At 38.0% G+C, this 14081-nt stretch overlaps 1 protein-coding gene across 2 annotated transcripts in view; it reads right to left on the bottom strand.

Moving 5' to 3' along the window:
• The window catches only part of PTCH1 (patched 1), a 69120-nt gene that overhangs the window by 32975 nt on the left and 22064 nt on the right, over positions 1-14081 (bottom strand). For both annotated transcript variants that reach the window (XM_065655827.1, XM_065655828.1), the window contains 10 exons: positions 12018-12207; positions 10674-10743; positions 10470-10561; positions 8838-9036; positions 8110-8231; positions 6783-6930; positions 5731-5862; positions 5275-5430; positions 4557-4655; positions 3139-3264 (listed from right to left, as the gene is read on the bottom strand). In XM_065655827.1, the coding sequence (XP_065511899.1) occupies positions 3139-3264; positions 4557-4655; positions 5275-5430; positions 5731-5862; positions 6783-6930; positions 8110-8231; positions 8838-9036; positions 10470-10561; positions 10674-10743; positions 12018-12207 (1334 nt within the window). The remainder of the gene's footprint in view (positions 1-3138; positions 3265-4556; positions 4656-5274; positions 5431-5730; positions 5863-6782; positions 6931-8109; positions 8232-8837; positions 9037-10469; positions 10562-10673; positions 10744-12017; positions 12208-14081) is intronic.

Genomic DNA, 14081 nt, shown 5'->3' with positions numbered 1-14081 from the left:
AATAGTCTGTCTGAGGAAAGAATTCAGTCCAGCAGTAGTTACACTCTGCTTTGATTTCCTTAACTTATATTCAAAACAAAGGGCTATGTTTAAGACATTTCCACTGCAAACTTCAAAAACTTTCAGTGGATTTCTCTAATAACCTCCCCCACCACAATTTTAAGAAATGAAACACATCTGAAAACCAAGGACCTACTCCTTCAAAGTCCAAGCACTCTTACAGGTGATTCTTGTGACTATCTGGGACACCTTCAGCATCTCAAAGCCCTAAGACTGCCTAAATAAGTGGCTAATAAGATCAACAAATGAAAAAAATTAAAACTATTAAAAAGGTAAAACAGTCCCTATCTGCACAGTGGAATTAATTAATTAAAAAATTACTTTCAAAAGGACTGATTTCCGTTTTTTAAAACTCAGCAAGAGCTAACCCTAGCAAACTCCTAAGACAGCATCAGACTTGCAGAGTTGGAGTTCCACAAATAAATTAACAACTCAGAGGTACCAATGAACTGCTTTAGCTGTCAGAAGATAAGCTGGGAAAGAAGCAAGCATTGATATGCAAAATATGAGTTTCAAACTGGAAGTTGTGCTGCAGATGCAGGAAACCATTTATTCTCCCCCAGCAGCTGGGTTGTTTTACAGATACTGGGCCTCAAAAGTTATGGAAACTCTGACAATTATCTTGCAGTGTCTCAAGAAAAGTGAATGAAGAGCAAAACAAGGTCAAGAGCAATCCTTTTTTTAAGTCCATCTGTTAAAAATTCACTATCTGGATGAGAAGAAGGCAGCATCTGTGAAAAGTAAATGCAGTATTTCATTGCTTTCTAAGTCTTGCTAGGAAGCTATCAAAGACAGCAAAGACTTCTTGTTTAAACAAGCCTGAGTAAGAGGGAGAGGGAGGAAGAAGACTGTAAATAAAGAAATCTATACATAAATACAGACCACCCACCAAAATCTGCCATAGTTCTGATTCTGAATGCTGTGATTGATGTACCACCTGATTCTGATTTTACCTGGTGAAGCTAGGCAAAACAAGTAATAGATGTCCTTTTCTAACAACAAAGGATGTTATTTTAGTGGCTCCTATCTTATATACATACCAGTTATATATATATTGCTCTAGCATCAATAAATCCTCATTACAGGCCTACAGCTGCCCTTTTTTTGCATGTTTTTCCATCTCTTACATACATATCAGGGGTTACTTTGTGCAAGCAAAGACAAATTACAGATGCATATGAGAAAAGATTGAGCAACTCAAACATTAATTTCTGGACACCCAAAAGTTCCTCCACATAGATTCCATATTAATCACTGCCTTAAAAAGGACTTTGATAATCATGTTTTTATTCTGAATAATATCAACATGTTCATACATGAATATGTTGAAATCTCACTGGAAACTTTTTATCATTTTGCTATGCAGACTTTGTTTTCTGAACTTTCAGTGATTCAGTCTACAGTGTGGCAAGAGGCAAAAATAAAATAGTTTAGGAAATGCATATTTAACTTATACTCAGATTAAAGTAGCAATTACAGCTGTTGTTTCCACATATGTTCCAAAGGCAACCTGTCATGTTCTGATGTGAAGACTGAGAACAGAGAAAGGCTTTCATCAGATAAGAAAGAATAATTCTGGTGGCTCCCACTCAATAGCTCAGCAGTGCGATTAGGACAAAATGACCCCTCCCTTGTTGAGTACTTCTTTTGAGATGCATTTAGGCTGAAGTAACTTCTGTAAAACACAGGTACCACAAAGCCTGACAAAACAAGCCTTCGCTGATTCCTAGAGAAGATCTCCAGTATCGTGTTAACTGCTTAGGGTACATGTTGAATGTTTTAAATTAGGCCACAGATTTAGGAGACATAAATAACTTCTTCCAAAAGAAGAAGCGTTACACTTCAAAAAATATTTCACACATTGACACTCATCTTTGCCATAAAATAATTCACTGTCACATCACCTGTAAGCAGAGACATCTAGGTTTTGGCAAATCAGCAGAGCTAAATACTGCTAATGATTCAGGATGAAGGATCTAGTTTTAGTTGCCACAGACGTCTGCTAAACAATGCAGAGAACCAATGCGGCCTTTACTTTCTCTATTATTCACTACCAATTGCCTACTGAGAAGGAAATGGTAAACAAATTATTAAAACTTATTGGTAATGTAACTACAATTGCAAAGAGTTTAACACTTTACAGCTTAATGCAGGCATACTTAAACCTCTGAAAACAGCAATAATTGCCACATATATTAAGAAAAATTGCAGCCCTTGCTTCCTCTGGATAGCCAAGGGCTCAAGGATAATGAAAAATGATTGGAGAACTGGGCTACAGCAGAAGAAAAATAAATGCTGAAAAAGTACAGTTTGTCTGCTCTGCACCGAGGTCACACAGTGCTATAAATTGCTTGTGTATTAAAGCAGTGCCAGGGAGAAACTCCCAAAGCTTTCTTTGAAGAGCTCTTGCTTTTAGAAGAAAGCTTTCTCCATCATCCTTAATATTTCATATTCCTGAAGGTATAATATTACAAACAAATACAAGAAGACAAAGAGAGAAAGGGAGAGAGAATGATACATGGTTCAGCACATAAAATTCACATTTTCTCTCAAAGCAGTTGGAACATAAACTTCTTGAAGTTTTATCCAAGATTGCTAAAATTGCACTGGGAGCAAGGCAGCAGAAACTGCTGCGGTAATAATTAATATGGCAAATGCATATTCGCTGCTGTTTTTGCACTTTGGTTACAGTTTTTAAGAGCAGCAAATTGGACAAACATTGAATGAAAGGATTAAATTCCTACTAAGGAATATTACGGTAGAGTCTATTCCTTTTGTCTTAATGCAAATCTTCCTGGAGACTTGTTTCTGCTTAGTTGAATACATCTTGGTTTTCGCACTCAACCCAGCTGTGATGGGGCAGGGTCTTCATTCACCTACCAAGAGGATGCGAGAGACTCCAGGCACGAGAAATGGCAGAATCAAGGATAGACAGCAATTGTTGTCACCCGGCCATCACATACTGGTTCAGTGAACTGCAGCAGCACTCAACACGGACTTTGCCACTAACAGGTATCATCACTAGCCTCCCAGGATGGGACCATGCATAAGAGCTAGCAAAATATCATATAAACTTACTTGGAGTGAAAATGCTCGTAAAGCAGGAATAGGGATTAAGGCAGCCATAAAGAAAGCAGTAACATTGCTGATAGATGTAAGGGCTACGCTTGCTCCCGTTCGCTTCAAACATTCACCTGTTCTGTCCTGCAAAACAAATGGTGTGTCTTAGAAGTGAATAAGGTGATGTCCTGCAAATGAAGGGCTCATCCTACAGAGATAACACAGTAACAGTGAAAAAATTTTATAATGAAATTCTGAATACAAGTGTGCACTTGAGAGTACATGAGAATAAACAAGATACTAAATATACAGTTCAGGAGAAAAGCAGATGACGCATGAAGTGCTCATGTTTTTTGAGGGTAGAAAACATTATCAAAGCTGATTCCAGCTTCAGAACACAAAACTAAATTAGTACTGACATTGTAGCAAATATATCTGTAATTAAGTGGGATGTGTTTTTTACCAGTGGAGTCACTTGGTGTTCTTAGTTTTCAGGCAAAATAACCATGTATTAACAGCATGAAGGTATAACACAGCTACACATCTTGAAGAAGTATGTAACAAAACAAGAAAACCCAAAACCGAGGACCATACACAAAAAATGCAGAGATATCAAGATAAACACATGACCTATTTTAAAGCATATGGAGGCTTTGGTAGACTGAGGTTGTCCTGCCTGTATGCCCAACTCGCTGGAAAGAGCACATGGAAGACGTTGCTTGTACAAAACCAAATGGGCAAATATACATTGCTTTTAAATGGTTTGTACTTTGGATAGGAAACTTAGGACTGAGGGCAGAAAGGTCAATAAAAAGAAAGGATCATAAAAGCTACATCATCTTACATTTCATAACATTAATATTATGCTTTGAAATGTCATGGTCAATTATAAACATCAGAAAAGAAAAACAGAAAAATACACAATATAAGTCAAATTTAAGGCCATAACAAATAAGTAAAGGTAACAGTTGATAGAAATAAAAAGAAACATTTGTTTTCCAAGCTATCCTCCTTTTCTTCACTTTAATAATTTTGTCTTCCCATTAAAAGCATTCTATCATTTAATTGTCAGATTCATATTTGAGTTTGTTCCTAAATTTACACTGACTTTTGCTGAAATTTTGGACACAATTTGGATTACGTAAATTAGCCTTTATATGACCGCTATACATTACATTTTAAAAACAAAATAAATCTAAGACACAATTAAAAAAAAAAAGAGAAAAAGAATATGAACATTCCAAAACATTCTAGGATCGCACATATTGCCATTGTTTCCTATTTTGACAGAAATAAGAATTTCCAGACCCTAGGAAAAGCTGTTGAGAAAAAACCTGGGTTTTTTTAATCACTACTAATTAACTCTGGATACAGTTATCTTTTCCTATGTGAAACCTTTTGTTTTATCTTCCCCCAAATCCCCATTTTGTTATTACCTCAAATGGAATTCTCTTATTCTGCCCTGTTTCACTAAATGCATGTGCCAGAAGGAAAACATCATCTACACCAACTCCAAGAGCAAGAAAAGGCAAAACCTTGAGGGAGAAACAAAACAAACAAAAACCAATAAAGTTGTTTTATGATCTGCCATGCAGCTAGCCATTAAATGACTAATTAAAGCAACTTTTACATTACACTGTACACAAATCCAAGGGTAAAATGAAAATCAAAAGGATGCAATACAGCCATTAACTTTTATTCTGGAATACTGCCATGTACTTGCCCTATACCATTTACAGGTACAAAATTTCACCAAAAGAATTGAAGTTCTGAGTAGATGAAGAATATCTGACAATAATTCAAGATATATTTAAAGTATTTTTAGAATTTGAACATCCAGATGTATTCAGATGTAAAGAAAAAAACTGCATCTTTTTATGTACAACTGAGTGCCTCCACTCGTATTTGGACCGAGAAAAACCAAAAAACACAGATTCTAGTAATTATATAAACTACATGATACCTTTCTTTAATATCATTTGGCAGCACAATCACTTATTTTCTACCAGCATAAGCTATGAGATAGGAGAAAGCCACATGTAAAAATCTAGAGTGAAAATACTTCTGCAGCTTTTTTCCCCTCAGAGATTCAGATGTGTTCATTTACTAACCGAGTACTTATAACTTAATAGCAGACTTGCGTCTCTTAAATACCTGAGTTGTGGCAGCATTAAAGGAAATTCCAATCAATGAGCACAGGCCCAATCCTGCAGCCACTGAGAGTGCAACCAACAAGACTCCTGCCAGCCCCACGGCACCCTGAGACTTGGCACAGTCCCACCGCAGCATTGTTAAACAGGCGTAGGCAAGCTAAAGCAAGTGGGGGGGAAGGAGTTGGGGGAAAAAAAAGGCAAAATATTAGAATGGATCCTTCTCTAACAGCTATCTCTCTCCACCCAAAATACACATCCTTACAAACATCTCTAAACAGAACAGACACATCATAGATGCTACACGGAGGAACAGGTGACAAGCCTGAGGCAAAAGTTTACAAACTGTAGGTTTTATTTTAAATATGCCTTACATGTGCTGGACTTCTGACTGGTAACAATAAAGCAAGATATTTAAGCCCTGCTCTACCACCAGTGAAAATTAAATAAATTTTATTACCATTAGCAAGTAGCCACTAGCTACTCTGATAACACTGACATCAGAAAACGACTTTAGGATGTCATCCAGGGTGGTCGTAGTAAAGGAAAGCACTTTCTGAGTAGAGTTTTGTGCAACACTTTGATGAACGACCTATCAAAAGAAAAATAAAACTTCATGTGAGTAAAGAACAAATTCATTACTGTCTTCTACAGCACATATCTACTTCTGCCTTAATGTTCCTGCGAAAGCCCACACCCTACACAGAGATTATGCTGGTACTATGCAAATGTGTTTGGGAATTACTTCTTGCAAGCTACTGGTTATCAGATAAGAATTTGCATCCCTCAGGAAAGGCTACTGCATTCCCAGCCTATTCCAAACATTTAACTTGAATCCTCTTTCCATAAATCCACTGTGGATTTGTTGCAGTATGAGTTTTGCCTTTAAGCCAAGGCCAGTGATCTCTTCAGAGTGCTCCTCTTTCCCCCTGCCTGGCCATTTGCAGAGGTCAGAAGCAGCGCAGCAGAGGTCAAAGCTTGGGACACAGAGGCCAGGCACTGTCACAGAGCCTCCCCACCCAGGCTGCTGCTGGCACAGCAGCCCGTGGCTGGCTAATGTTTTCCAGATGCATTTAGAATAATCACGCCAACCAAAAGCTTTCGAATTCCAGCTAGCTCTTTGGTTCCTTCTCAGCCCCAGCAAAGCAAAAATGTCCCACACACCAGAGCGAAACTTTCAGGTCTTCTCTTATGTGAATAACCAAGCGGCTTCTTAATTGAAAGAAAACAAACAAACCAACCAACCAACCAACCAAAAAAACCCCCACACCACAAAAAAACCCCAAACCATCAACAAAAACAAACGGCCCCCCCAAAAAAACCCAAACAACCAACCAAAACCAAACCAAAAGCCACCACAAAAAAAAAAAAAAGAGGTTAAAGGCTGGTAGGCAATGACTCAGTTCTGGTTTAAGCATCTTCCTTGAAGAAATACTATAAAAATCCACGACAGAAGGCAGTGGATCTTAGCAGGACTTCATAGTATGATATATACGTTATTTTCAATTTTACCTCAACATACATCCTCTGCCAGGCTTCCAGAATTGCTGCTGCTTTATCCTCGTTCCAGTTGATATGTGAAACATATTCATACCCCTTGAAGTGCTCATACATTTGCTTAGGAGTCATTAACTGAAACATGGTTTGTAAAGCCTGGGCACTGCAACATGGAGAGAAGGAAGAAGAGGACGAGGCATAAAATGAGCATTTTCTGGAAATTATTTTCATGGCATCAAGGCCTAAATGAGACCTTAATGGAGTTCTTCATTTTATAGGGCACATGTTCGTATTAGAATTGAAGAGAGTGTAATTATTTTACTGTGTATCCGGTGCAGCTGTACCGGTCCACACAACATTGAGGCTCAATTTGGTTTCACTGAAGCTAATGAGAGTTTTACCATTATTTTCAACAGGATCAGTTTCAGGAGCAAAGAATGTAACACTAAAATCACTTAAGATCATGATTAACAGACAGATTACTGTGAGGATGCCACAGGAACAGTTATTTCTATGAGATCTTGTAAATGCTGTTGGCAATCTGTCATTTGAAGACCTTGGTCTTTTCCATCCCTTGGAGAAAAATGCCAGATTAAACTCCTGATGCCTGACGAGCTGCAAGAAGCACACAATTGCAACAACTATCCACCCTGAATTTCCACAGTATCCAACTGTATCCACCAATTTTAGAAACTTAAGGAACTATTTTATTTTTCACTAAAAATATATTATTTGACTACTCATTGAAAGACTTATCAATTTAGTGTGAATGTTAAAAAATTCAAAACTAATGTTAAAAGTTCTAGTAAAAGTTCTCTGTATTAAATACGGAAGAAATATGCTTTATTTAGTTTAGTATGGCCTACATTTTTCAGAATAGTTCTATTTCACTGTTTTTTCCCCACAATGAAGTCCGGTGTTCCATGACTTCTTCAAGTGTCCAAAAACAAACGGGTTTGTTTTATTACTCAAAACTGTATTCAAGATGTAGGGACACAAAACCAGACTTTTCTCTGTATTGATCCTGAACAAAAAGTTCAGTGGAGATTTTGGAATTCTGAGAGATGTCAAATGAGTGAGCACATTATCCAAATTATTTTTTGCCCTTTTTCCTCTGATTGTATTTCAAAACATGATCAAAACTGTTCGGTGCTTTAAACACTGTTATAAAAAATAAAGTTACAAAATTACTCTTTTAAATTCTATTATCTTGAGGGATGTCCTCCTAAACTGGGGCTCATACTACACACAAAGAGCAGATTTTGCATGATCTTCTCCCTGTGCCATGAAAACCAAACTCTAACAATAAAAACTTTTAAGTTTCCATTAAACATTTGTTTACCTGACAAGTTTACCAGAACTGTTCTTGACTGTACCACCTATAATCAACTCCTCTTGCCAATGCATGTATTTTCTTGACAGTCCATAGCATCCGCCACTCAAAACAAGCGCTATATCAAGAGGCTAGAAAAAGTCATAAATAAGCAATGAATCAGTTTCCTAACTTAAGACAAACTCATACCCTAATTCAACACTCAGTGTACTAGAATAATGGATATTGAAGACAATCTTGGAGGTTTACAAAGAGAAATGTGTCCAACAAACCAAGCTGAACAAATCAGCTGGATACTTATTGACCAGATAGCAATACATAAAATTGGGGCCCGTGACTTCAAATTCTTCACAAAAACCAACAGAAATGGTGCTACTTCCAGGAAGGATTTGCTGCATGGTGTGAGTGTAGAGCAGCAGCTGTATCCCAGCAGTGGCTACATCTGTCTGACGCATCAGGTTTGCTGAAATGCCACATCACTGCCTTGCCACAACCAGCCCGTAGCCGACAACCATACTCTTGACTCTAAATACACAGGATTAAGCATTACATCACAGAATGAGGAGGCTGTCAGTGTGGGCTAACAGCATATAATAGAAACAGAAAAATGACATTGCTCAAGAACAGAAACTATATGTTGCTTGGAAGAAAATGGTTTACCACCTTCTCTCCTCTCTGACCTCCCCTCAAGCCCTGGCCTCACTTGAAAAGATATGCACGAGGACAAGCAAACTTACTTTGGTGGAATTTTTATTGGGAGCTGTGATTGGACAATCGGGATCAGCAGGATTCAGGCAGGGTCGATCCATATAACCATGACCAACCTCTGCTTTATTCAGCATTTCTTCCCAGCTCTCCACTTGGTAGTTTATTTTCTTTAACTCTTCCAAGAATTCTAAGGGGTCAAAGTTGATCCACTGCAAAGGAGGCTTCCCTCTGCAAGAGAAACCAGGAGAAAATGACACACACAAAAAAGACAAAAGAAGTACTGAATCAAAGATACAAAATCATATTTGCACAGATAATTGAGTTATTTTCTGCTACAAGTTAAAACCTTTTCTGGTAAGGTTGTTTCATTAAATGTAAGGCATGCTTTAATTAAGATTAGTTTATTTACTGTTCTTGCAGCCCAGTTGTAATTTTAACAAAAATACTCAGTTCTTACAAAGTTACTGTATAAAACGGAATACTCACAGGTTAAAAATATTTCCATTTACACGCAAAGGAAAACAAATCATCAAGCACCTAAATAACAAAAAAGCAGCCAACTGCTCCTTCAAAGAATCGGGGGGGAGGGGAGAGGGAAAGAAGAGAGGGGGCTGAGGAAAGAAAGACTTTCTCATAGTATCAGATTACTTCTTGCTAGTCTAATAATCATCTTGCAAATGTAATCAATCAATATAGCTGATCTTTGTTTATCTGTAACAATACTGCACTCCTTCAAATGCCCTGGCAGCTTGACTATCAACCATTAAGCTTTCCCGCTACCATGGCTGTCACCACTATCACTGTCACGTCTCCCACCCCCCACTTCTAAATTTGTGATGTTGACAGACTAGAAAGGCTTTTGGCTGCCACATTCTGTGGTTCAAACCACACTGTATCTGCTTAACCAGGCTTAAGTCATTATTCCGAATCTCCCAACCAGAAAACACAAACCCCCTTATTTCCCCATCTAAAACTGTACACTAAAGGTTAGGAGATGGCCATTGCGAATTGCTTTTACAGAGACATGCAAACCAGGACAGAAACAATAACTCAAATGCTAACTCTTGCATAATTAACAGAAAATGCCTGCACAGATTAACAATTAACTCTTTAAAGGATTCAAGGGCATATAATATCACACTTGTAAACTGTGAGAAACGACCCATAAAAGATACTATATGGTCTATTTAATGATCTCACAAGCAAAGGATTTGTTCTTTATTCCTTTAGGAAGACTTGAGATTTAAATCAAGGCATTTTGTTAGGAATAAAATTCCAAGCCAATGTTTTTGTATTTTATGGGAAAAACAAAACAAAAACCAAAAAACCAAACCAACACCAGAAACAAGTTTCTTTCAGGAAAAAAAAAAGCATAAAATTCCTAAAGCTTGAATTCAGAACTTACATTTTATTTTGCATGCTAGCAGAATGGGAAAAATAACATGGGATTTAAACTGACACCTACAAATCACTTCTTAGAAAAAGGAAAATCTTTGTTCAATGAAAAAAAATCAATGCATATTTTCTGTAGAGACACTACGCTTTATCTTTTACTTTTCTGTTAAACCAGAATCTGACCAAACAATAGGAATACAAATGAAAAATCATACAGTTATACAATTAAAATCAGTCAGACCCGAAAGTTATAAAAACATGCTTACAATAGGTAGGCAGTTCCTGACTGTAGCTTTGCTCCCTCCCAGAAGCAGTCCAAAGGAGTGATAATTAAGCAAGGATAAAGATATTCTATGATCTGTCAAAATCAGAAAGGGGAAAAACACAGTTACATTAGAATATAATTCAAGTAGCACAAGCTGTATCATAAGAATAAACAAATCTTATCACTAAATGCCTGCTACCCATACCTGGTCCATGTAACCTGCTTCTGTGATGAGTTCTCCTGATTTGTAACACAAATGTTCCAATTTCCACTGTCTGTAAGAAATGCAAAGAACATTTTTTTTCTTTCACAATTACTGAAAAGTTATTTCTAAAATGTAACATACCTATAAAATTGCAACTCATAGACACATATTAGCCTCAAACAGCAAATAATTGAGAAAGGCAAATATTATTCAGCATAGATATACTCAAAAAAAGCAAAGGTCTTTCTTTTTGTAGTTACAGACTAGACAATTGTTTCAGTTATTCTCCTGTTCTCTGTAAAACTCATTAAAAATAATGGAGCTGCTTTTGGAGGAACAGGCTAGTAAACACATGTTTAAGGGACAGAAATACATTTTTGTATAAATGGGACCACTTGTGACTTAACATGTCACTCAGAGACACAAGTGAAGGAGAAGCCAGCTCCAGCTCAGAGGATTAGAATATTCCCAGCTGACCCAGACACACAGGAGAAAAGAAACCATTAGGAATTCTGCCTTCCTTTTTCAGCTATGTTACAACCTCTGCTGCCATGGCTTCTAATGCCTTAGACGAGGCAGGAGCTGGGTAAAAGATAATTGGAGCCTTGGCATTAGTTCACTTAAGGCTTCAGTTGAAAAGATATGCTGAAAGACAGGGGACTTCGTGCCTTGCAGGCAGCACCCCATGGCACATCATCCTGTAAGCAGAAACCCTGAAGAAGGCAGTTTTCAGGGAGACATCTCACTAGCCCAAAGCTGGTACCTTCCTAAGGTGCACCTTTATTATTTTTTTGTTGGATAAGACACAACTCCCAGCCTTCAGTACTGCACACAGACACTCTGAAGGCCATCTCTATTATGTCTGTTATTCCACCCACCGCCATTTCTCACATCCGCATTTCCCTTTACATCCAAACTATTGGAAGGACAGCGAGCTGTGCCAATGCTCAGTCATTATGTACCTCATGATGGTGTCGGCAAGTAAATTCAACTCTAATATGGAAGGATTTGCAGTGTTAGGAATCCCATCGCTAAGATCCTGCGTTTAAGAGCACAGACATCGCTGCCATACCAAGACAAATGCTGGGATACTGTAGCACTGCTCATCAGGGTACACTCGAAATCTCTTCCAACACCACTTACTCCATCTTATTTGTTAAAAGCCAACTTGTCACTTTATCATGCCACCATGTCAAGTATCAGAAACCAGTGGCCTTCAAATCAAAACACAGTCCTAACAGAAAGGTTCTGAAGTGATAACTGTTTAAAAATACACGGAGGGAAGTGTGCACCCACTTTTTAGCTGTCACAGAGGAACAGGAAAATTTCTGCTTTTCCTCTTACCTGTTGTACATATAGACATGTACTCTGCTGGCTTGAAGCGCAGAGTCGAGATGCTGTCGGAGTGCTTCTGTGGTTAGTATATTAGCACCATCTTCCTGTGGAGTCTGGATCATGAGCTGGGGGTTAAACATGGCCTCTTCTCCAATCTTCTGCCGTGTGTAATTTAACTCCCGACTCACTCGTCCACCAACTGATGGATAAATATCAACAGCCTTGTATTAGCCAGTAACTGCTTATTCTGGATTGACGTGATGAGCACTTCCTAGTCAGGAAAACTTCACCATGTGCATGGACTATACTGTTCCAAACTGATTACAGTTTAACTCTAGAACTAATAACTTTATTTTAATAAAACTGCAACAAAAACCATATTCCTCATTAAAACACCATCGTCTCTACTTCACTAAAACATTGATGCATAAACTGGAGCCTCGAACAGTTTTTTCTTCATTTTAACCAATATCCCATATGCGAAAATTTAAAAAAAAAATAAAAAGAAAAAGCTTTTCCTTGCAGACCAGACCAAATACTATGTTACAATTTCTTACACGTGTATAAACAGTCTGCTCCAATAGCACATTTCAAGATAAATTACTTTAATTTACACTCTTCTGCTAAATAATTTAGCAAAGGCAGAAGGAGAATGTTTCTTTTCAGTTAAAAAAAGGGAGGAGGGAAAGACTAAGTGAGCAGGAGTACTTCTTTCAACCTTAAATTAAAAAAAAAAAATAACAAGTTCATATAAAGAGATGCAGTTTTGAGTGTAGCAGAAAGGACTGTCTACAGCTAATTTACCCCAGTGCATCCAAAACCTGCATAACATGTTATGATGCAGCTCATTCATAAGCACCATCTGTTCTTAAACCCACATGAGAAAGGCAGAGGGAGACTGCAAAGTCGACAGGCTCTAGAGGGAGCCATACTCAATTTGCCTTGCCAGAAAATATTACGTAAGAATGGAAAATTATCTTTCCTCCCACAAAAAAGCATTCTTCTAGAGTTCATATATTTTATATTACCTCCCTTTTAGTCTCTCTAGAAAATGCATGTGGGAAGCAGGGTCAATTAATTCAGCCCATTACCTGAATCAAGACCACATCCAGATGAGAAGGACAAGAATACCACCACGTTGTTTCCATCCCTTACAATTCATTACCTGTATTGCTCTGCTAAGTCCAAGCTATAGACCTGGTATAATTTGTTACATTTTTTTCAGTCCTAGTCAGCTTGGCACTGGTGATCTGAATTACTGCCAGAGTTCAGTTCTGCAACAGTGTGAACAGAAATTAGGCATGTACATCTATCTGCTCCTAGGTTGAATACCGGAAGACTGATGTGTAACCAGCTGGCGGTGTGGAAGATGACATTCCCAAGCCTGAACAGAGACATACTTTTTCAATCACTTGGGCCCTCAACCCATTCGTAACCCCCTCTGGGGCTAGAAGGACCACCAGGCAAGAAGCTGGGCCCCCGCATGGATAAAGCTGTCAGAATGAGACCCTCAACAATTAAACCATACAGTCATTCTGGCATGAAGCATTGCTTAATTTCTAGTTCAAGAATTCTTTGAAGAAGTGTTTCCGCAATACACTCATTTTTTTTCAGCCTGTCACATGTGGCGTTACCTTCTTCACACCAAGTAACAGTGACCAGCTCACAGTAAGAAAAAAATAAAAATCAAAGTATAACTTCCACACCTGGAGTCTGTTTATGACTTAACATCCCTCTTACTACAGTGAGAGAACACATGATCATTGAGACTGCATTGCATAGTAAAAAAAAGCTATTGTTACTTTTTATCAAGAATTAAACCCGAAAAATACTTTCACCCATCAGGCTCATGTTCATGCTCACTGCCGTCTTCCTCCACCAACAAGCAGCCTATGATACACTAATGAATTTTACTTCATCTTACTGGAATATGGGGTGGCGGTGGGCAAGGGAGCAGTTACCTATATTCCGTATGTCTTGGAATCAGAGCTTTCTTTTGCAGTCCTTTACACTGCAAGTGTTTCCAAAGACGAAATGTCTCTCTCCCTCTTGTGTCTCAATGCCAGCCAAGAC

Source organism: Caloenas nicobarica, chromosome Z (genome assembly GCF_036013445.1).
Source record: "Caloenas nicobarica isolate bCalNic1 chromosome Z, bCalNic1.hap1, whole genome shotgun sequence".
Lineage (NCBI taxonomy): Eukaryota > Metazoa > Chordata > Aves > Columbiformes > Columbidae > Caloenas > Caloenas nicobarica.
The sequence above is the reverse complement of the archived record's forward strand: the minus strand, read 5'-3'. Positions and strand labels throughout refer to the sequence as shown.